Below are 25653 nucleotides of genomic sequence, written 5' to 3'. Positions count from 1 at the left end.
ACTCCTAGGGGGCCTTAATTTTTTTTATGATCAAATATACAAATATACAAATATACAAATCCTTTTTGGTATTAAAAATCATATAATGTACTTCACAATGTAAACACACGTTTCATTTTCTCCCATATATTCACGAAAATAAATTAAAAATATCATCTGTGCTCTTTTATTTACGCTTAGTCGTGTTATATGATATATTTATCGAAGGATCATAATTAAGTTGTCCCCGTCAATCTAAATCACCAGAATCATTAACTGCAGATAGTTAGCCAAGACTGCTGATGAAGCTGACCCTAGGCAATTTCAAATTCACTTTCTCCTGTTATTCTCGTTTAATAATAAGGTATCTCTAGAGTCTCTCATCTCGATATTAATCATCAATCTATTCGTGTGTAAAACCGCATGACTAAAACCGATTAGCAGCGGTTCCTTTAGCAACAAGTTGCACCTCGTGTGTTTTCCCCGGAGTTTCCTAAAATCAACAAGTGAACCCGCTTCCTGCTTGGAATTTCTATATTGCTTTCTCGTTCGACTCCACAGGTGGCAAACTGGCAACGAGAACGACTTTCCGGAGAAGCCTTCCTCGCACGAAGGGAAAATCGACTTATTTATTTGATTTATTTGCCTGCCTTGACAATCGTAACACTCATGTGCGTTAGACATTCGGCCCATTTATGTTAATTGAGACCGCTAAAGGTTTTATTCGGCTAATACACGAAAATGTACGCAATAACGATCATATCGGCGCTATTTTTGTTTCTGGAATGTGTGATAATAGTCGTTTTAATAAAGAGCCGACGATGAAGAGACGTTGAGGACTCATATAGAGGATTCTTCGCGATCCTTGCATTCCTTTGTGGCCTCGAAGTAAATTCCGCGTGGTTTCCGCCATTCCTAGACGGTTAAAGTCGGTGGGAGAGGAGGAAAAGAGGGGGAATCTTGATTACGTTCGCGTATTCTGTGTTAAGGCTAAAATTATAAAACGCCAGTTTCCATCTTGTTTTTACAAGTTTTCGAAACACTATTTCGATTCGCGTTGCACGAAACAATCAAAGTTTGAGGAAAAATTAGGTCTGAAAGATTATTAAAGAAGCGATTCTAGACTTTAATTCCTTATTAAATGTTCTCTAAAGGCTTTCAATTCGTTATATTTTTGACACAGTCAAAGAAAAAGCGAATTATTTTGAAAAATATTTTCATCGTAAATAATTTCGATGATGAAGTAACATTATAAAGTCGACTCTACAGTCCATTATTGATATGAAAAAAGGAAAAAAATAAAGAGCTGACATACCTATAGGTAGTGTCAATTCCATTGAAAACTGACAGATTTGAAAAGAGGTGGAGAGTAGATGATATAGAGACAATAGCGCCCCGGGGGGCGTCGACAGTCGCCTCGATGGAGGGAGACGAATGACCAGAATAATGTTGAAATGGACCGCGCGAAAGAGAGAAACTCACTGACTCTGGAGTGGAGAGCAATGAGAATATGAGAAGCAACAAACACACACAAAGATACAAGAGAGATATAAATTTAGTTATTTTGGATACGGAAAAAAAAACCAGAGAAAGAGAGAGGAGAGTCGCATAAAAAGAAAGTGTTATGCCTGTTCGTGTTGGGTGTGAATGGGCGTGTGATTTCTCTTTGTATTGTACGCGCATGTGTGTGTAAAAGAGAGAGAGAGAGAGAGAGAGAGAGAGAGAAAGATGTATAGAACGCAGATGGTGGGAGGAGAGAGAAAGAGAGGGAGCGAGGGGGACGCGAAGTGCGAAGGGATGAAAAGCGCGGAACCCAGTGACCATGCGCCCTGCAGGCGGCTGGGGGCTTCTGGATCTTTTCACGGATCAAGAAGAGGACATCGAAGAAGCACGGGAGACGCAGACGGTGGTAGGCAGAGAGAGCGACGGCTCCGGGCCGGCACGAGCGAGGTGAGATGCGCCCTTATCGCTCTCAATCGTCCGTACAATTACCATCGGGGTGCCCCAACACTCCTCGCCAGCCGGGCCGCGACCTCGACGGCTAGCAACGATAGCGGCGAGACAGGATCGGAGAACGCTCGCTCCACGGCAGGACCGACCGACACCGGTGAGTAGCTTTTCACAAATATACCGAAAATCCAATAAATACAGAATATACAGAGTAACTAATAATATTTGATGAATATTTTTTTAATATTTGAAATAGAGTAGTTACCTTTCAAACGCCCTGTATATGTGTCTCTCTCGAATTGACAAATTCGGGATATATGTCGCGATAAAAAGAAATGATAATTTATATATAAAACCTCTATCTGAATGAAAATCGAAAATACATGGTTACGGATATAATCGAATAATTGTGTTCCCTTTTTAAAGTATTTAAAAATTGAGAAAACTAACTACATAGTATGAAAGTATCAAAATTAATTATCATACAATAAATTCTAGAATAAAACAAATAAAGATTTTTATTTCTTATTCGGATGATAAAAGGGTTGAACAGTGTTTGAAGGTTCTAAAATAATTTTATTTGTTTGACATATTTTCTTTTTATTATTTTATTTCCTTCCGCACGCGACGCAAACCATCTGAACATGTAGATTTAATCGTGAGAAATACGATGGCAATTTACGGTTTATGCCACTATTTATTGAATAAAGTATTTTTTCGCTCGATTCGTATAACCGTCGACACGTCACTTTATCACTTAACGTAACGCTCTAGCAAGCACGAAAGAATTACTATCCTTGCCTTTACAGACCAGATGTATTATAAGAAAATTAAAGATTTTTGCAGAGAAAAAAGCTTATATAAAATCTTCAAATTTTTCACTCTCTGGCATGCAAAATTAAAAAAAAAAAATCTTTATTAGTAAGCATTACTGTTTCACAAATATTACCTCTCATTCCCATAGTCTAATTATTTAAAACAGTAGAGAGCAAGAAATATTTAAATGGCCATGTACACAATTTTTCTTGCTGTTAATATTAATTAATAATTAACTTTATTATATTGCATTCAAATCGCTGGAAGTATAATATATCTAAATGAGTTAACATATAAATTACTAATCAAAACACAGATATGCCATTGACTAATTATAATTAATACATTTTTGTACATATAATGGCACCGTCATAAGCTTGATTATAAATTATTAGTAATACATCCTAATTTATCTACGTATATAATCAATAATTTTCGCAGGTTGAATAAGTAAAGTTTGATTTTTAACAAATTTATTTTCTTTTAAATCTTTAAATTTTTTGTAAAATATCCAAATAGTATAAGAATTTTAACAAATTTTATACGATTAAAATGTGAATAATAATATAGATATTATAAAGGTTATTAAATTAATAGATAGTATGTTCCATTTAGTTAACGACAGCTGATTCCTCAACTGACAATTGAGAGTTCACAATTTTTAGGAAGAATAAGAAAAAATTATAGAATAAATTGCATCTGATTTATACGCAAGTTGATGAGATTCGCGTCAATACCATCGGTCATCCATGACCACTACATCAACGTGTTAGGCGGTATTATTCACCTGCCAGATTCGTTTGCGGAGTCTTCAGACTCGTTAACGCGTCACCGAGGTGTCCGGAACACTTCTACTGTCCCTTAGTCACGTAATACCGGATTTCCTGATCGTGATCCGCGGCTATAGAACAAATGCCCTCATTTCCACGTGTCATCTGCAGTCTCTCGCACTGATCTTTCTCGGTGAGTTCACGTCAAAGCGCAGTCGAATCGAGAGGGTCGGCGAAGGGTGAATTGCAAAAGGTACGAATTCTCGCGCGAATTGCCGGGAGCGAAAGTCGTTTTCCCGGAGGCTGTTGTTTCTCCGACTCTGTCATTTCACGGGAAATATGTCTTTTCGACGCGTCCGCTTTGACGGTTCAAAATTGAACGTTCAATTTCTGATAGGAATCGTCCATTTCTCTCATTAGCGAACAATACGCCAACAGTTTTACATATTTGTTGTAAGTCGTAAAATTTAGTAAGACTGACTACTTGAAGCAAAATAGCGGCTTGGAGAATAGTAAGAGTTGAAGAGCGAGACGAAAAGACGACACTCTCATCGTCTCTCGTTATCGCCTGGCTTGTGAAACAGGAAGAGCCAGTGGGAGGGTTGGGATTGCAACCTCGTAAGGTTAATAGAGTGATCGGTAACAAGGTTATAAAGCAATCTGCATAACCCTGTCCAGTACTTTACCCGACCTACGGGTTTCATGTTACTACGGGCGGTGTCGTAATTACTGTCCCTAATGCGATTATACCGGATCGACAAGACCGGTAACCGAGGAACACTCTCTGTGAGATCTTTTTCTGGTTTTTAATTGCTTCTCGTTTTTTTTTTTTTTTCTTCTTCTAATAATTACTTTCTTTCTTTCTGTCGGAAAAATGTATTATTTGAATAGAAAGTATAAGTCGATATACGTCCTTTTGCGACTATTTCTTTACATTTCTACTGGAAGACTGCAAGTTAATCCAAAATAAATATATCATATTAATTTATAATATAATATTCCAACGCGCGTATTAATCTCAATAGATTAGATACGATTAGATACTATTAAGTTACGTGTCATAAATCATAAAAAGATAAAAAAGTCTGAAATATTATATATATATATAAATATTTAAAGTAATCAAAGGAGAGGGAAGAGACATAATTTCAATAAAAAAAAAAAAAAAAGAAATATATAAAATAAAATTCTTTTTACTTAAAGCTATCTATTTTTGAGAAAATTAAATTGAAAGATATTCTTAATAATATTTAGAGACACTAATACGTATCTAATATATAACATATATATGTATATGTATAAAATTGAAATAACTATATAGCAATAAAAGCAAACGCACCATGCACTGAATTATTCGCGATTCATCTGATTTGGCAGAGACTTGTCAGGAAAGAAGCGATAGACGGAATAGCGGTAAATTCATTTACGCACGATCGAAGATGTAATTTTATTTCCAGAGGACTCCGTCTCTGACCTCGTCTCGTCTAAAGTCTCGTTTCACGGCTATCTGAGCTTGATTTACATCCGATTCCTTCCTCATAGTCGCATTTCAACACGTAGCGGAAAAAAACGTAACAAATTATTATATATTATCGAATTGCCTTTAATTTTGCGAGCAACTCAATTGAAATTTATCTATGAAGCAAAGATACAACAAGCTCTCTTCTTTCCCACACACACACACGCGTCTTTTCCTTCTAATTTAAAAGATTTCCAAAATATTGGAATCGATTAAAAATTCGATTAAAAAATCGATTTAAAAAAAATTTTCTTTTTTTTCCTATTTTTTCCTTTTTGTGGAATATATTTTAACACGAATGTTATCTCACAAAAAGCAATGCTTGATAACGCTACAGGATGTGAAAGAGATAGGTATTCTTTACAATAAGGCTATGGTGTTGGTATTTGAACTTTCTAAGTAATATGGTTTCATTGAATGGCAAAAATATGGCAAGCGATTTGTCCTAATCTGCTATATTAAATAGTTTGATTATTTCTTTATTAAAAGTTTTCTGCGAAAAATAACAGCGTTGAAAATTCACGAGAAGCATGTCTGTTAAAAATAATTTTTATTTGACAAGACGGAACGTAAAAATCATATATACCGCTATAAGTAGAGTCGTAGACGATAAATTGAGTTCCCTCATTGAGCCGATTATGAACTCGATTTTCTTCTTTTAATTGCAATTCTACGTTTTGCCAGCAATAATTAGCCAGAATAGATTAATTATGACGTTTTACGATAAAATTTATTTACGTGAAATTCTCTGATAACTTATATTTTTATATATTAAAATTTATTTATATTAAATTTTCTTCTATATTAAAAGAGAGAAAGAAAAGTGGCGAAATATAGTTTTACATTGAAACAATATGATTGAAAATTGATCAATATTATTCAGAAATCACTACCAAGAAGACGTAAAATTTACATGTACAATAATAATGTTTTTATTCCTAAGAAATATATTATTAAGTTTAAATGTATATATTATTTATTAGATATTTTTTATTATTGTAATAAAATATAGTAATAAATGACAATTGTTCCAAGAAATATTATCATAAATTGAAATAGATACATCAAGATGCAAAGGACATATCTTTGGTTTAATCTTATTGAAGTCTCGTATAATAATTATACAGAGTGTGTCAGAAATTTCTTTTGATTCTTTAATAAGTTTGAATATTCCTTTACAGAAGTTTCAGTGGATGTCATCTTCCAGAATCGCTTAATTTTTCACATCAATTCAATTTTAGATTAAATCTGTGTTAAAGTAAAGTCTTAAAATAATCTTATAATATTAAAATTTCTTATCCAATGTTATATTTAAAGTGTTTAATTTTATACTTTTATTAAAAAATATAAAATTTACATTATAAGATCCATTCTTCACACACATTTTGATTATGACAATAGGTCAGTGAAATACGAACAATTCTCTTTTAGAGCATCCTACATAATCTGTATTAAAGTGAAGTCTTAAAATAATCTCACAATATTAAAATATCTTATCCATTGATATATTTAAAGTGTTTAATTTTATAATCTTACCCGCAAAAATACCAAATTTACATTACAAGATCCATCCTTGATTTCGATTACGGTATGTCAATGAAAAACGAACAATTCTCTCCAAGAGCATCCTATATAAAATATATCAATCTCTAATTAGCAAATGTCACCTTACGATGATTCATTTGCAGCTTCGTCTTTAATTGACAGGTGATGCCATTCTTACAGTTCATCTACAGCAGTTTATCGCGACACAGCCGTCAAGACGTGGATATGGAACTTCGTTATTAGAAGACGTTCGTGTAATTAACGATACGTTCTGGCTAATGTGTCATAACAAATTCAATTCGCCGCGATAATGACGATGTAAGTGAATCGTAATTCAAAATATCGACATTAACGAACGGCGGAAAAGTATTCTACAAATATCGATCGTCGTAAAATCGCTTGTCCGTCGTGTTCCACGTTAGGATAGATCCACGTTAATATACTCGAGTTAATTTTGTGCCCAAAGTTCGAGATATATTCCTGAATCGGGAACCATACTGCCGCGTACGATCGGCGACCGACGGAACTTCGTAACACACAGTGATTTTATACGGAGGTAACGTGATTTCGCGACGAGACGTAATTCGCTTATCATGCAATATCGCGCAGCAAAGAGAGGAGCCAGCGCCGTCTTCGACACATAATTACTCTGGGTTACGATAAAATGTCAGTGACATGGCAAAGAGAGTGTAATAACGGGATTATCACGCGTAACGTGTAAAAAAAAACTTGGTTGATACGAGCACTCAAGACAGCTTTAGTCGGTTTTTAGAAGAGTTAAAAATAAAATTTTATATTCTAAATATTTCTCTTAATTAGAATGACAGATGAGAGCTGGAGACACGTCGTTCAAAATATTGAAGAAATTGCTTTTCCGAGAGAAGAAAGCAACGTGTCAACTGGATGCGAAAAGATTTTATCTCGCATTGTATTTATATAAGCAACTGTTAGTAAGTAAAGACACCAAAATATCTTGAGTAGTTCGGTCGTTGACCTACTTGTTGAGACGCAAAGCAACAGTTTGCTCTTTAAATTATCTGCATCCTTCTCCATTCACATCTCCATTGTCTCCTTTCAAAGCCTCTTATCGGTAGAAAATCTTTGTCTTATTCTCGTAATTAATCGACTGTATTCTTGGTTACCTTTTTTCCTCAGAAATTTCGTCATATGAACTAAAATTAATTTATTACTACTTTGAAGACTGAGCTGATTTAAAATTATATAAAACCGTCTTTTCAATGTGACATAAAATGACATTTTTGATAGAAAATGTTTTTCATGTAAAACGTTAGAAATTTTTCATATTATTAGTCAACAGAGCAATCAGAATATTATTAAATAAGGAGATGAGAAAATGCTTCATAGACGGTAGCATCGCGCTAACAATAAATGAAGGAAGATCACCAAATTTATCAAAGAATTTTGTAACTAACGAAAAGTCAAAAGATAAAGACGATACACCCGGTACAGTGAGACGTAACAATCAGAACTAATTGGTTCTTAAAGTAGGAACTAACCCTACGCGAACTGTAACTTTGTCTACGGAACAGCGAGAGAAACTGATTAAAGAGCTGCTTCCCTTCTAGTTCTCATCTTTAACTGTAACATAGTTGCCATTGTACCTATAAGAATCAACTACTTGTAATTAGGATCAGAATTGAATAATAAAATAATAATTATGAAAATACACAGTGAGATGCAATATGAAAGTAATAAACCAGTGCAAAAAAAAATATATATATATATATTAAATATAAATTATTGTATTTTTTAAGAATGCATAGAAATAATTATTAAATATTGAATGATTATTTCGCAAACAATTTATATATTTTCTGCTCGACAGTTATATACATATAAAAAAATCTACTCTAAAAATTATTAATTAAAAAATTAGAGGATGTATATTATTTAAATAAGAATTTTTAAAATATAATATATTGCACTATCTCAAGTACCTAATGCTTGATAATTATTATCAAAACAAATACCCGCGATAAAAACAGAATTTTCACTAATACACACTAAGATTCCGCAATAGTGGGTATAGTAAAAAAATTCCTCCCGCGAGTTTAAGCAGTCACGTGGAAATAAATTCACTTCCGAAGCGTGTTACTGCGGAACGATAGGACTTTCTATTTCCTTTATTGTATGAAAAATTCCGTCGCGCGATTCGCACGCGGAAAACGGCCGGCCACCTAAAGAATGGTCACGTTTTGCAATAAATTCCACTCACTGACGGTCGACACGACTTTTCTATTAGCTCAAACGATGAAAACTTTGGTAGCCGCTTGATTTCGTATACGCGGCAGCGTAATCACGTAACACCTAACGTCGGTAGGTGTTGTTACCCTATATCAATGACGCACACGCGAGTTGACATAACGAGCCTCGAGATGAGTCGGCAGATCCCCGCGACCACTTCATCAAGCGTCGTTACCGAGAAGCTGTCAATCGCAAAACCGTCATCCCGTCAAACCCTTTCAATGACTCGTATCGCTCGTCAACGCCTCTCCAGAATCCCACCCGTTCGAGTCTCCAGTGTCTGTACTATTGACTTTACACACGAGTGCTTCGTATCGAGTCTCCAAAATTTAATTCTTATATTTTGATTATGATTATCGAATTTATTAGGTAAGATATTGAGTATATTTAAAAGAGAGAAAAGGTAAGGGTTTATTACATTATATTTATGATTTATTAATCATAATTTATTATTATTTCCGATATTATTTCCTTTTTCTCATAGAGACAAAAAATTAATTTTTTTTCACTTATCATTTGTTAACAAAATGAAAAGATGTATCCTCTCTTCCTCGTTTCTTCATCACTGGTAACCGATGATGAAGTGAAAAGAGTTAAAAAGAAGACGTTTATAAAACTCTGTATCGCGCTTTAAAGGAGTAAGCACATCCATCGCTTGGTTCGCAGCAGGAGCAAGACAGGCGACAAATCGGCGGGTGATGATGAGGAAAGAGGATTTCCTTAGGAATGGAAAACGCACGATGTAGATCGATCGACGTCCTCTCGACGGGAATAGCCGCGGTTACGTTGGCGCTCAACATCACGGCCGTTCGCAAGCTCTCCGTACAAACAGAACCGGTCTCGCGGTCTTTCTTCGTCGTAATTACCGAGAAGATAAGAGAACGCGGGGATGAAGGTCGGGGGGAGGGGGGAGGGGGAGAGAAATCGGGAAAGGGAGTCGATAGATATGGCGGATGGTAGCGGGGCTTATAAGTGGCACGAGTGGAAGCGATCTTTTCCGAGAATAATGCGCGGTCCCCGAGGAGTTGGCTTTCAGGAAAATGCTGATTGCTTCCCCGCTTCTTTTTGCCTCCATACCAATTCTCCATCCGCCTGTCCTTCCCTCTCCCACCCCTCCCACGCTATCAATCTTCGACTTCGTCAGCAGCAGAGATGTATAAGCCTCCCCCCCTCTCACTTCTCCCCCCCTCCCCCCTTGTGACCATTTTATACGTATACGTGCGTGCGTGCGTCTCCACGGCTTCCTCTGCGGGTATCGGTCCTTAAACGCACCCTTATCTCGCGGTACCAACCGCCCTGTTCTCTTCTTTTCCCGTAGCTCGTAAAAATCGGACACGAGGATATGCTCATCGGTCTTATCTACCTGATGATTCTTTTCATTGTCAGAAATGCGATTATCTGTAAAAGTGTGTGATGTTGATAAATATATATATATATATATATATATACAGGGTTGAGAAGTAACGCATTATTTGTAACGTTATTACCGTTATATTTATTTTTTTTTTTTTTTTTTTTTTTTTTGATAACGAAGTGATAACGGCGTTACCAGAAAAAAAAATTTTTTTTCTGTAACTGTAGCGGTAACGTAGTTACATTTTTTAATAACGGTAACAAATTTAACAGTTACTTTTATCGTTACTTTTTATATCTGGAACCTATTTCCTATTTATGACATATTATATTTTCTATTTTCGTATATTCAATCTTCAATTATCAACAGATAGTCATATTATAAATTTAAAATTATTATATTAAAGATTTTAAACAAAATTATGAGAGTACAAAAAATATATCGTGTATTTGACTATATTTATAAATTTAATGCAAACCAAAATTTTTTTATTTATACTTTGAGTGTTTTAAAATTCTTTCCTTATTATTTATGATTTTACAAATTTAAAATAAAAATTTTTTTTTTTAATTTATTGATATTTTATTAATATTTTAATTATTGATTTAACATTTTAACATTAAAAAAGTAACGAAAAACGTAACGAAAAGTTACTTTTTAAAAGTAACTTTCTCATCCTTGTATATATATATATATATATATATATATATATATATATATATATATATTTAAATCATATTTAACTTTGAAATCAGAGAAGAGCCCATGCCCGTTAGAAATATATTGCATTAAAATAGCATTTGAAATCGCCTTACAGCGACTTTTCTTAATAAAAATAGGGTAAAGTACCGTGAGCGCGCGAGACAGTGAGAGTCGCAATAGCCTTTGATGCTTGCCTTTTCAAAGGCCGAGCGTGAAAATTAGGTGGGCTAAAAGCGTGGGGTAACCGAGTTATTACGAATAAAAGAGAAGCGGGCATCGCGCGCGCGGAACGGCAAAGGGGTGGAGGTACTATTAAAAGCCTGTAATTAATGCGGTTAATTGTATTGCGCTAAACGAACGTCGAGTCGATAGCGAGTCGTTCCAGCAAGACGAAACGGAAGTGAACATTCTGAAAAACTTTGACAATTAAGACTGCTGTTCTACAATCGTCGTAGAAATGTCATGTATTATGAAAAGAATAAATTGACGTTATACAGAAATTATTTCTTAAAATAATATATTATTCGTTTAGAATACATAATTGTAGAATTATTTTTTATACCGTTTTTCTCTTTTTTACTTTCTACAAAGATTTTTATAAAATCTGCCTATTATATTTGACGTTATAAAAAGATATAAAGAAATTACGTTTTAGAATAATATATTATTACCTTTAGTACAATTATAAAATTATTTTTTATACTGGTTTTTTAGTTCATAAAAAAATTTTATAAAATCTGCCCATTTTATTTCACAAAGTAATAATTAAAATATTACATGAAATAAATATGTAAATGTTATTTACACTCGCGCAAAAATGGAATATGAATATAAAAATATGGAACAGAAGCCATCGCAAGAGTTTCAAAACTATGTAACGTAAAAGGTAAGCGAAATGCGATTCGAGCAATTTAAGAAAGGAAATTGTGAAGGAGTAGATCGTAATTTTGACCACTTTCCACAATTGACAGTTTTCAGCGCGAAGAAAATTTTATCTTCTGTTAAGGCAGATGCGCCTTTTCCGGCATTCAGACCTATTTCCGTCCCGACTTCTTTCAACGGGACGCAACTCGATTTTATTCCAGAATATTGCTTATAATTTAGGCAACAGTACTGAAGAAAAAGAATATCTATCTCGCTCTTTTAGTGTCAATAATCACTGTATAAATTTAAATTATTATTTTATAAAGTATATAAGTATCATGATATTGCCTTTTAATGGTTTATGATTTACGTCATTTTTGAGAAAAGAATTTTTTTTATGTAGTTTATTAATTAACTTAGCAATATTAAAAATTAGTAATTATTTTATCAATAAATAATCTTTCCTACAATAAATATTAATCTTCTAAAAAGAAACATTTCTTTTGATACTTCGCTATTTGCCCTACGAAATTAGTGTCCGCAAAATGTCCGATAAAAAACAAACTCTTTAAGCAAAGATCGACAAGTGTAGTTAGTTTAACGAAAACCTAATGGGGAAAAGTCTTCAGGGGTGCTAAAGTGTCAACGCAATACAGAACTCGATTGTTCATCTTCGTGAAAGGACATTTCGTTGAATCACCCGGAGAGAGAAATTTCAGGATTTCTCTCTCTCTCTCATTGATTTCTCGTAATTTCTATTTACCCGCTTCGATTTCTATCGAGAATAGAGAATAGAAGAGACGTGATGAAATCTTATAACGAAATTTTATTACGTATTATTATTATTACAGATTTTTCGTTATTTGTTAATGTTGCAGAACATCAACGGAAGGATAAAATTCGAGAATGGGAAGTGAAGAATGGAGCGGTTGGTTGCAACGATGTCGACAATCTCGGAAACTCGTTCTCGTCATCGTCGCCATCGCACTGCTATTGGATAATATGTTGCTAACAACTGTAGGCAAGTAGCTTTGTTTACTATATCGTACGGTATTAATTAATTATGAGATCTTTTTGTATCTTTGATACATTATTAATATATAGTATACAGTACTATTGAATCAATGCTTAAACAATTATATCAATCTCTTTTCGATATCTTGATAAGTGAATTTTTGATAAGGAAATTTGAACAATATTTATTTTGCCACAGTTGTCAGCTGCTTCGGTAGCAGCATTTAACGTATTTAACGAACTTTTATTATTCTTCTTTAATTTTATATTTTATAGAGTATATTACAACAGATTTACAAGCTGGTTTCTCGCTCTTTCTAACAGCTTCTTCTTTAGTTAGGCTTCGAAACTGCCTCTTTAGGTCATAACTTTAAATTCCAATGGGTCAAGTATTGAATGTGAGATCCATTAACTTTCTCTCAACCATTATAAGATAGTCCATTATAAGATAGAGAAACAGAATTTTAGAAACAATTAAATCATAATAGAGAGATAGTCTACTGAAATTATCACGGTTATACACGAATAAAATTATTAATACTGTAGTAGTAAATATGTAAATATACTGTATAGAATAATTGAGTCATAAAAATGGGGAGGAAATAGAAGAACCTTTTTGTCCATCAGAATATTTAACTTCCACGTTATTACGTTAACTCAGTTTTTTCGGTTTTTAACGCTGCTTCCTCTCGAATCCTTACCACGGACACCACTTTTCTCGGTCGCGTGATCTTATGTTTAATTCAGAAAACGTTCGCGTTTATCGTACCAGTCCGCGAAACGTCGACGGAACGTATGGACTTTCATGTATCGTGCCACCAATCCGGATAAGTGGTCATGCATTTATGTAACATCGCGTATAGATCGTGATCGTTACATACAAATATTCACGAATGTCGTTACGTTTGTCGAACAAATCGCGAGATCCACTTTCAACCATTGTATATGTAAAAAGTCTATTAATGAAATGTATATTTTTACGTGTACTATCATCCATTCTCATTAACATAATAAATATCAAAAAGTTTCTATTTACGATATCATTTTAATATTATCTTTGACGTGATATTTTATATCATATTATAAATAAATAATTTTGATTCTATTAAAATTAAATAAGAATTTTGATTAAAATTCCAAAATACAGTTTATAAGAAAGTATTAGAGAAAAAAAAAAGAGGCTTGGAGGTGCTGGGATTTGAACCCAGGACTTTCAGCATGCGAAGCAGACACTCTACCACTGAGTTACACCCCCGGTTAACAAGACACCTTTCAAATACCTTTTAGAATCGTGCCGAGCTATCCTACTTTTATTTCTCATGAAATATTATATTATGTAAAATAAAAAGGATATGTTTTTATTGAATTATATCTAATCTTAATAGTAATTTTTTATATTTTATTATTTTACTATTTTATATTAAATTTTTATATAGAATTTAAATTTTTTTATATAGTTTATTGATTTTTTCCGTCTTTTAATTTTATATTGTATTGTAATAAATAATGTGGAAGCTATTTTAAACGAATTCTATTTTGCCTATATTTTTACAGTTCCAATAATACCGGAATTTCTCTATGACATCAAACATCCCAATGCAACATTAAGCGAACATCTGGAAGAACACACCTCTCACCGTCAAACTACGATTTCTACCACCGTGTCACCAACAACAACGATAAAAATAACAATGCCAAAATACCCTTGTGCTCCAAACATATCGGCTCTTCCTCAATTGGAATTTCTACACCACCCCGTTACCACTCCTTCTATGGATGTATCGGGTAAAATATGCTTGGTCGCGTTATAATATTGATTTAATCATCACTAAATAAAAATTTTTTAAATAAATATTTTTCTCACCTATATCTCTTTGGGGAGGGGGGGGGGGATAAAAGGGGATTTATTAGAAATTCTCAAATATGAGAATTAACGTAATTATTCTTGGTAAATACACCAAGAAAAATTCGTGCCCTGTGCACTAATCAGTTTCGTGGAAAAATTTAATTTCTACGAAACCGATGCACAACCATACGCGTTCAGCTCTTAATCATCTTCTTTCTAATTTAATTGTTTATATATAAAGAGCTTTATTTATCTTAATTTAAAAATTTTTATTTTATAAAAAATAATTATATTTATATTAAATATATTTAAAATTAATAATTCGAAATAAATAAGGTTCCAATATTTAAAACACGTAACTATAAACTTGGCAATACGCGGATGTTAATGCGTAAATTTCTTTAGAAATTAATCCTTTCGCAAAATTTGAATCGTGCACAGGGCACATATTTTACTTGGTGTATTTTACCAAGAAATAAATTCTCATTTTTGAGAATTCTATAATCCCTCTTTACCCCTCTAAAGAAATGTAGACGAGAAAAAAATATCGGGGCGAAATATTTAAAATTATATTTATATTATATATATTAAAATGATAAACTTTTAGTGTAAATTTATTTTTTATCTGCTTGATTGCAAATGTTTTAAACGAATCACATGTTGATTCAATACATAGAAAAATATAGAAAATGATATCGCACTTTTAGAAAGAAAAAGAAAGAAAGTAGAAGACTTCCATATAGTTAAAAAATTTATAGACACGCTCAATAAAATGAACACTTTACTAATCTTTTTCATTTTAGAAGTTACTGTAGCCAATTTTACATCGTCGGAAACGAAAGAAAAGGAACAAAGACATCGAGAATTACTAGAAGAGACCGTAGCAGTAGGAATGATGTTCGCTTCTAAAGCTTTTGTTCAATTGTTAGCTAATCCTATAGTTGGACCATTAACTCACAAGTAAGCATTGCATCTTTTCAACGAGTTTTAACTCGAAATATTTTAGATTGCCAAAAAATAATTTATCAAATAAAATTGTAAAACAAAATGATACATGTATAGTTTAAAGAGTAATTTTTATAAATTAAAATAATCATTACAAAGAAAAGGCATTTTGTCTGCCTAGAGTAAATAGTTTTTCAATCTCTTTTTAAACAAATTTAAATTAATAATTTTAAAATAGAATTTAATAGAAAAACAATAAGTCTCTCGCTTAAATCTAATATAATCAAGAGAACATATATTATATCCTAATAAATATATTTAATAAGATTTATTAATTTTCAGAATTGGATATAGCATACCTATGTTTACTGGATTTATTATCATGTTTCTGTCTACATTGATTTTTGCTTTCGGGCGGAGCTACGGCATACTTTTTCTAGCGCGAGCTCTTCAGGGTATCGGTTCATCATGCTCCAGCGTTTCTGGTAAAAAATTATTTTTCTATCGTTAATCCAGCGTTACAAAATATTAAATAATGTTGAAGACTACTTGTATGTGTATGTGTGTCCCGAAATTATTTCACATAATTCTACATAAGCATCGGTGGTTCAGTGGTAGAATGCTCGCCTGCCACGCGGGCGGCCCGGGTTCGATTCCCGGCCGATGCAAAGACTAAATTTTTGTTACTTTTTGTTTTGAACTATTTTCCAAAAAATTTCTCACTACAATCTTTAAATTTTAATTTCTGACATATAAACATAAACCTCACTACAAAGATTCAATAAAATTTTGAAATTTAATAAAAACCGCCAATGGACAGCATATCTAATAATTACATTACGTTTATAAAAAAAAAAAAAAATAATAAAATTTATAAAAAAAGATTGCATCGGCCGGGAATCGAACCCGGGCCGCCCGCGTGGCAGGCGAGCATTCTACCACTGAACCACCGATGCTGTTACAATCTAACCATCATCTTTACATGATTAGATATAACACGTTCGTAATACTTATACTCACTATGCAATGTTTAATTTTCTCTTAGGTATGGGTATGTTAGCGGAGAGGTATCAGGACGATAAAGAACGCGGGAATGCAATGGGTATCGCATTAGGCGGACTGGCTCTTGGCGTCCTTATCGGACCTCCATTCGGGGGAGTAATGTACGAATTTGTAGGAAAATCTGCCCCATTCTTAGTGCTTTCCGCATTAGCCCTTGGTGATGGATGTGAGTAAATAAATGCACCTGCAATACAATTATATTTATTATGCATACTGTATTAATTTAATTTAAATTATCTTTTATTAAATTTTAATTAGATTTTATAACATGATATTTATTTAACCTTTTTTCAATAAGACATAAGCATAGAACATTTATAAAAAAAAAAACTAATTTACAACATGTAATACAGCGTAATTATTTATGGCTTATAATTTTTGGTACAATTTTCAAGTGTTGCAGCTTTTGATGCTTCAACCATCTGTCGTGTACACGGAAACGAAACCACCGTCGTTAAAGTCCCTCATCACCGATCCTTATATCGTTTTAGCAGCTGGTAGGAAAAATGCCCTTTTAACTAAATATAAAATATTGTTTAACTGATGTTTCGATTAAAAAAATATACAATTATCGATATCGTTTTAGGTGCAATAACGTTTGCAAATATGGGCATCGCTATGTTGGAGCCGAGTCTACCAATCTGGATGATGGACACGATGGGCGCAAGCCGCTGGAAACAGGGGGCGACATTTTTACCAGCGAGCATTAGTTACTTGATCGGAACGAATCTTTTCGGCCCGCTTGGACATAGAATGGGCAGGTCAGTTTTCTTATCAAAATTATAAAAATCGTGTTAACGAGAAATTTTTATAAACTTCAAACTCAAAAATATATAATAATAATAATAATGATAATAATAATGAAATTATTAGCTATACTAGACATACATCGCCCGGATAGCTCAGTCGGTAGAGCATCAGACTTTTAATCTGAGGGTCCAGGGTTCGAGTCCCTGTTCGGGCGAGATATCTTTTTGTAAATTTGCTTGAAACTCTTATATAACGTTATGCACTTATTACAGATGGTTAGCTTCTCTAATAGGACTAGTCGTTATTGGTATCTGCTTGATGTGTGTAAGTAAACTATGCTTATTTTATTGGAACAATGATATAATCACTACTTGTATCACTGCTGTGATTTATGTTGAGAAAGGCTATTATATAAAAATTGAAAATAACATTTTTTTATCGATAACTCAAGAAATAATAAAGTTAAGGAACTGAAATTTTGAGGAAATTTTTTTTATAATGAGAAAATGACAGGGCAAGTATTATTTGAAAATTCGTCGGAGGAACTTTTAGTATGCTTATCTGGCTATAGTTTTAATCGCCAAATTATAAATCATATAATATATGTATCGTATAATATATACATAATTATATTACACACACATATATATATATATATATATATATATATATATATATATATATATATATGTATATATACAATTAATATGTATATAATTATATTGCAAATTATTTAATATTGCAAACATGTATTAAATAATTATATCGTAAACTATTAATTAAATCACAGAGTTTCGATAACGAATAACAGCTTTGATTGAACTATCTGACAAGTCAGGATTTATTGAGTCAAAGATACCTCTTATATCGTGGATTAACTAATTTCCGTTTCCAGATTCCGTTGGCGAGTAGTATCAATCATCTAATCGTACCAAATGCGGGTCTGGGATTCGCAATCGGCATGGTGGACAGCTCGATGATGCCTCAGTTGGGATACCTGGTGGACATAAGGCACACCGCTGTTTATGGAAGCGTTTACGCTATTGGAGACGTGGCATTTTGTCTAGGCTTTGCTATAGGTACGGTGCATGTACTCGATTCCCGTTTTTATTTCATTTTTATTTACTTGAGAAGTAAACGTTAACGAGATTTTGTATATCTTATATCAGGATTAAACTAGAAAAATTATTACGTGTATGTTAATTTTTATAAAAATATTAAAAATATGTAAACTATTCCGAGCGTACATATTTTGAATAATTATAAAAATTAACAAAAATATAAATGCATCGGCCGGGAATCGAACCCGGGCCGCCCGCGTGGCAGGCGAGCATTCTACCACTGAACCACCGATGCTTGTGAAAATCCTCGAGATACTATTTCATTAACAGGATCAATAATAGCCTTCAGAAATTAGTGATATAGCGAAATATTAACAAAAAATTTGACATTAAATAATCAAAGATGATTACTTTATGTTGCAGGTCCCGCATTGAGCGGAACTTTGGTTAACAGTATTGGTTTCGAATGGATGCTTTTTGGTATAGCTATGTTAAATTTCATCTACGCACCCCTCATGTACTTCCTAAAGTCGCCGCCGAACAAAGAAGAGAAAGAGGTAAAATATTAGATGTTTTTATAAAAAGAAAATATTACTTCTCTTAATTTGTTGTTAATTTTGAATTCTATCGAATTGTAGTCGTTATTAATTGGTGAAAAATCGTCTGTGCGATATGTCACCTACCAGAACGAGGAAGAGGACCAATAAAACAGTGATTCTAAACGTCTTCGACACGATTGGTTACTTTCTTCTTTTAGCGAGCAATTTTTTTTCTTTCCTTCTATTCTAAACGTACGATAGAGAAAAGAAAAATGATTTTTTCTATTATCTTATTATTTACATATCTGTGTATATATTAATAATTTTTATATATAACTTCAAAAATATTCTCCCAAAAATTATTGATGACTGAGAGATGATAATTTATTCCGTTTTTATTATCGCATTTCTTATTCAAAATATTTAAACTTTCCAATAAATGATAAGAAGCTACAAACATCGACAATAAGCGCAATTGTTGACATGCACTTGATAATATTTGGCAAACGTACTGTAAAATTATTTATAATATCGAGTAAAATTTTCCTAATAGACAGGCGACATTTTCGGAAAAAAAGACAAATAATCTCGCTTAAAAAATAGATTTGGAAAAGTCGCACAACACCACACTTGATATTTATAAAAGTAATGCATATATATATACAATCTATAAACAGATCGCGTTATAAACGTCCGAGAGCTCACAAGAGATTTCGAGAGTAGTCGTAATAAAGGAGTGGAGATGTTGTGAAATGTATTTCTGTGTATTCTGCATCATCGATATCTCGATATCTAATCGAGTATTGTACATCGTATGTAACAGATAAATGATAATAGAGCTAAAGCCTAAAATAATACAAAAATTGCGAAAAAGCAAAAAAATTCGTCATGCCGTAGCGTGCGATAGCAAGAAATATTCGGTAAACATGTGTGTTTCAAGATAAGCATATATATATACATATAAAATAAAAAAAAAAGAACAGATGATGAAAAAGTTACTCTTAAATGTAAAAGCTTAAATTCAGCATGCATACCACGTAAGGCTCGTCGTAAAAATAAGTGCATGAGAAGATACAAGTACTGAAAGTATGATACGCGCGAAGTTACAGAATCCAGAGATATGTAATATAATTATATTATATGATTGATCGAAATGTATCCGATGTAAACGAGATAGGAAAAGATATGATAATCGGTATCGCGTGATCGGTATATCGGTTGCCCAGCGCGTTCTTCGAGATGCAACAAATCACTGCAAAATTTATTCTTATGCCAAGAACTGCCCGATTTGGTTTCCCTGAATGGCTGCAGGGAAACCAGCGAAAGGAACGGTCGGGTGTTTTAAAGTGTTCTTCGTACAATGCGGCTATGTTTCGAAAATCGAGTATATTCTTGTCGCGAAAAAGAAAAAAGAAGAGAATGTGACATTTCCCGCGAAGTATCCTGGTGCATACAATTTACCGAAACTCGCTGATCCTGTATTATTATGAGCGAGATAAAGGATATGATAAACCGTGAGAGAGCTTGTCGCAAATCCTTCGGCGATAAATTCTCGATAAATTCTTCGAAATTAACTTCTTTTTCCGAATTTTAATGCATGCTGGAAAGAATATATAGAGAATACCACGGGATTTGTCGCAATAGAAAATAATACCTAAACTTAATATAAAATAAAGAGTGCGGAGAGAAAGGGAGAGAGAAAGAAAGAGAGAGAAAGAGCGAGAGAGAGAAAAAGAATGGAATAGAATAGAATAGAATAAATTAGAGACCGAGCATGAAGCGTTGACAGAATTTGCGAATTATATGATAAACTCTATGAGGATTCGCCGCGGGAAACTCTAGCTGCGACGATTTATTTGACAATTGGAAAGACGGTAAGAGTCTGCCGACTGGACCCCGTAAAAAAAAAATAGAACGTTCGTAGAAGCAATATAGAAAATAGCGTAGCAACATATAATCTGTATTAAACGTATTATATCCACTATATATATATATATATATATATATATATATATACATATATATATGTATATGTATATATATATATATACACGAAATCTCTCTCTCTATACGTGTCTGTATCTGTGTATCTTCAGGTAAATGTTATTTGAAAAATTGTCGTGTATTTATTACCTATCGGCATCTCGTTGCTAATATTATGCGTGTATACAACCAAGTATCTTATATACGACGATGAGCACAGAGAGTATATACTTGTTGAGATCCTAAGCTACATGAGAGATACGCTTTCAAGACAGCGATGTCGAATATAATCGCACGTAAGAAATTTGTGATTAGATCATAGCGCGTTTGCTTATTACCTGGAAACTCATTCAATCATCTCTAATTGTGAGCGTAGTGCTAAAAAGCGTTAAATAGTGTTAAAAAACGCTTTGTGAGAGCATATTATTATAGAGGAAATGTAGAAGTAATGAAGAATTTTAGAGTCTTCAATTAATGACGACATGTTTCGGAATTTTGTTGATATATCTTGTCAAAAATCTTGCTCGTATATAGCTAGACGACAAATATTCGGGGTCCGAAAGGCGCGATAGAGGAAAGAGCGATAACACGTAATTAATTATGGTAATTCGCTACAGCTTTCCACTGCGGATTCCTACTACACAAGGTGCGTGAGAGAAATTTTTGCACACCTACTCCCGGTACGAAACGCGAGTCAATTCGATTTGCGAATTCTTCGTCAGCGCTCGCTCCGTCGCAATAATACATATATACTTAAAAAAAAAAAAAAAAAGTCTATGAGAATCTATATAAAAAGAAGCAAAGCAACTACACAGGAGATAAGTGCGAGAAAATCAAGAAAAATAGAGTTAAAAAAAAGTATGCGAATCGAAATTCTGACGATTTTTCCAGCCGCGCGCCTGTCAATATTCATTCTAATTTTTTTTCTTTCAATTTAATTAGTTGCATTCTCATTTTATACTTTCGTTCGTATTATAAATATTTTATTCTGCGAATATATATTTTTTAGCATCATTGTTATTGCTATTATTCTTGCTTCAATAATAATAATAATACCGATGAGAGCGATAGTATACTTTACTATATCGTTTCCTTTAAGTGATTCAATAGTATTGCGTGATTTTAAACTATTGTACTATATTACATAACACACTATATATCGCACAATATATTTGATCGATCCCTAACTGTAAATATAGTAAAAATAACTAACGTTGTCGCCGCTGAGATACCTTACAAAGGATGTTGTAACACCGATTTTCTATAACTTCGGTGGATTTATCCTCATTTTGGATTTACTCTCCTATACAATATCTCTATCATACATATGTATATATGAAGCTATATTTGTATGGATAGATATACTTTATTTATTTATTTAAATAATCAAATTTGTAGATATGAGAGAAATATTATTTGTTCACAAGTGTTGTCAAAATTATCAAAAGTTTTCTTTTCCAAAATTAACGTTAAAAACGGAATATCAAATTTTATTAGAAAATAATTGAATTATCGTTGTTTTATTAAAATTCGGGCGGAAAGATATATCTATATTTATACTACGGTTATGGTTGTGGTTGTACTAATCTTAATCTCTTGCGTTGGAATTCGATAATTGTACACTCTTATCAGAGTTCAATCTAATTTGTAAGCTAAAATAATTCAATTCAGTAAATGATATGATTGTCGACAAAAAAAATAAGTTGACGTAAAAAAAACGATAATACTTTTTAATAAATAATTATATTTAAAACATAGCTAAATAAAAAGACTTGCACGTGACGAATCTTCACGATATTATCGTTAATAATTCCAATTCGTAAATTGTCATTAAAACTATCACTATTACATTATTTTAGTATTGCAACAGATCGCTAATTCGAACGGAAGAGATTAATAACGAATTATTCTCTCAATAATACAAAGAACCTCCGATTCAAAGAGAAACAGCATTCTTGAATGGATTATATTATACGTCGAGAAAGTAGCAAACTGTGTATAGGAGTTGTTTCTTATCGGAGGAAGATTATTTGTGTAAATCTCTCATATGTAACCACTCATGTCAGTCCATATTGACTCGGCCGGCGGCGGCCGAGGCTTATTGTACGAATTGCAGATGCAATCAACGTGACTGTATTAATCGAAGCAAATCGTAAGGAAAAAAAATTCTGTAAAGCACGTGCCGCGCGGATCGACTGTGATTTCGATCGCGCAACACGTGCTTCCGGCAAATGCAAAATAACGTATACGATACCAGTCGCACATACTACATACAACTGTTATCTGACAAACGACTCGTGATCATAATTGGCCGTTATTTTGCCATCGCGGAAGGCATGGTAAAATTCGTAGTCATGTCAACTCTGCGAGTAGATTTTACAAAAAAAAATAGTCGAATTAAAAAATATTGATTGGATTTATTTTTTGCATTTTTAATTTTAAATTTTTAACTCTGAATGAGCGTAGACATCTAAATGAGTATAGACAATTTTTTCCTCCATATATATTTCTCTGAATTAATATATAAATAATTCTATAATAATAAGTAATATATCCTATAACTTCTTTTTATTCATAACATTACATACTTGATTATAATAACTTATTTTACAAAAAAACTTAGAGAAATTTATATTTAACTTTTTGCGAAGCATAGACGGTAATTAATATATTGAAAAGGACAAGAGAAAAAATTGCATTCATTCATTTTTTCCTGATTTTAAAATAATTTTAAAATTGATTAAAAATGATTTTATCCTGAAAATGGGAAATTTTGCAACTTTTAAACTTAACACAATAAATTCTTATCAATTTCTTTTAATTCACATATTTTTTCCAAGGTATGCGCGTAAAGAATGGCCACGTAAGGGGGTAAAATTGCGTAAAGACACGTGCGTCAAATCAAGTTGCAAGTATCGTCGTGCGTTATTCGATTGCCATCGTCCACAACGATGCTTCCGTATTGGGTGTGTTAAAAGAAAAAAAAAAGCGAATTAGCAAACTATTCGTTGGCGGCTGCTATTGTGAACAGACAATAAGCAATGAAAAAGTGCAAAACCTTCCCCGCATTCGATACGAAGGACCGATCGATCGTTGTTTCAATAGGAATGGCAAAAGACGAATATTTAGCGTTTAGCGAATATCGATCGACGATAATGATACATTGTTAAATAACGAAATCGATAGGTTCGCGCCGCGTTTGAATCTCGATTATATAACGATGAATTTCTTTGTAGGAAGGTATTGGACAACGCTTGTCTATATATATTATCGTTATATTATAAGTTTCGGCAACAGCCTCTCGCGTTTATCGTAAAGTCACAGTCTATAAGGTACCTATTATATTTAACGTCGTATCGTTATATCGTAGATATCTAACAAGCTGGTGTATGGGTCCGATTTTCTCATGCCTGTGTAATAATCAAGATAAAAAAGAAGAAACTTAACGACGAGTCTCATATAGAGAGTATTTCTTATGTTTAAGTATTTATTATGATTATGCGGTTGAAATCGGGAAAGATGCTCGAATATAATTAATTCTTCTTCTTGAATAAAGAGGGCTGAGAATTAACAAATCAAAGGGAGATGGAGGGAAGGGAGGAGAGACCGCATTTGTTATTTTTATATATTTTTACATGTTAAAATAACAATACTAACGCCGGCCCTAAAAATCGCCAATCGAATTTCGCTGTAAGGTTGTAATTTGAATTGTTGATGCTTATGACGCTATTACAACCAAACGACTTCTATATATAAGCGTTAAGATGATAACAGAATAAAAATGGTCCCGAGATATATATTATTGATGGATCGTACGAATTAATAATAAGTGAAAGTATTTACGATAGAAAATAGTAACAAACTCGTTGTAAACTATTTAATGTTTATTCTGACGTCTATGTGTCTAATGTGTGTTTATGTGTATATGAGAAAGATATGTTGTGTCGAATAAATATAAGTTGAATGATCTCTAAACTATATTTTTCTTTAATGATTATCAATGATTAGCTTTGCATGTCTAATAATGCTCGTTAAATCTGTTGCAGATAACAAAGCACATAATACTGCTATGAATTCTGTATATAATATTATACATATATAATATACTGAGAAATTATCTCCTTGTTATTTTCATTTCTCTGAAAATAAATTTATAATATATAAGAGTGTATATTAAATTTAATATATTTTACTATTTAATATATTTTCAATTCACACAATTTTACAATAATACTATTTAAATTTTGAATTATATAATATACTAAAGCTACTCGAAAATGGCTATTCGAATCTAATTTCCTTAATTTTCTTTTAATAAATCTTCAGTATAAAATCTACCTCAAGTATTCTCAAATTTCATATATTTTTGGTATTTTGAAGCAAAAAATTTAATTGTATCGTTATTAAATTAGAGCAAATATTTTACAATTCTTACTCGTGTCATATACGCGCGAACACATATCTTATGCAATCAGTAATATTATCGCAAGTGTTGAATTACTATAAATAATTAATTACTTGATGAATATCTCTTATAATTATTTCATATTATATTTCAGAATTACTTCAGAATCATAAGAATCACTTTTGTCTCTCATTACATTTAAATTATAATTTTAATTATACTAGTAATAAATATTGCTCTCTTTAAGATGTAGTATTAAAAATGCAGAGAAAACTGTATCAGTT

General features: G+C 32.6%; 1 protein-coding gene and 5 non-coding genes across 6 annotated transcripts; 3 read left to right on the top strand and 3 right to left on the bottom strand.

The window, feature by feature from the left end:
- The first annotated feature begins 1865 nt into the window (after window positions 1-1865).
- Window positions 1866-24938, top strand: Vmat (Vesicular monoamine transporter). Its single transcript, XM_072911319.1, has 12 exons — window positions 1866-2086; window positions 12643-12785; window positions 14333-14563; window positions 15428-15584; window positions 15912-16054; window positions 16615-16797; window positions 17027-17128; window positions 17218-17392; window positions 17654-17705; window positions 18277-18460; window positions 18866-18999; window positions 19081-24938. Exons 2-12 carry the CDS (start codon window positions 12671-12673, stop codon window positions 19147-19149), a joined length of 1545 nt encoding a protein of 514 aa, XP_072767420.1. The 5' UTR covers window positions 1866-2086; window positions 12643-12670; the 3' UTR covers window positions 19150-24938.
- On the bottom strand, window positions 13962-14033 carry Trnaa-cgc (transfer RNA alanine (anticodon CGC)). The gene has a single exon. It is a non-coding gene; the product is annotated as a tRNA-Ala (tRNA).
- Trnag-gcc (transfer RNA glycine (anticodon GCC)) lies at window positions 16167-16237 on the top strand. Its single transcript has one exon. It is a non-coding gene; the product is annotated as a tRNA-Gly (tRNA).
- Trnag-gcc (transfer RNA glycine (anticodon GCC)) lies at window positions 16455-16525 on the bottom strand. The gene has a single exon. It is a non-coding gene; the product is annotated as a tRNA-Gly (tRNA).
- On the top strand, window positions 17523-17595 carry Trnak-uuu (transfer RNA lysine (anticodon UUU)). The gene has a single exon. It is a non-coding gene; the product is annotated as a tRNA-Lys (tRNA).
- Window positions 18667-18737, bottom strand: Trnag-gcc (transfer RNA glycine (anticodon GCC)). The gene has a single exon. It is a non-coding gene; the product is annotated as a tRNA-Gly (tRNA).
- Window positions 24939-25653: the final 715 nt, after the last annotated feature.

Source organism: Anoplolepis gracilipes, chromosome 2 (genome assembly GCF_047496725.1).
Source record: "Anoplolepis gracilipes chromosome 2, ASM4749672v1, whole genome shotgun sequence".
Classification (NCBI taxonomy): Eukaryota; Metazoa; Arthropoda; class Insecta; order Hymenoptera; family Formicidae; genus Anoplolepis; species Anoplolepis gracilipes.
This window is presented reverse-complemented; position numbering and strand designations above follow the sequence as displayed.

Coding starts and splice junctions, on each gene's coding strand:
- Vmat (XM_072911319.1), top strand. CDS start 12,671: ATGGGAAGTGAAGAATGGAGCGGTTGGTTGCAACGATGTCGACAATCT. Junction 14,564..15,427: donor TCCTTCTATGGATGTATCGG/GTAAAATATGCT, acceptor TTTTCATTTTAG/AAGTTACTGTAGCCAATTTT. Junction 16,055..16,614: donor ATCATGCTCCAGCGTTTCTG/GTAAAAAATTAT, acceptor ATTTTCTCTTAG/GTATGGGTATGTTAGCGGAG.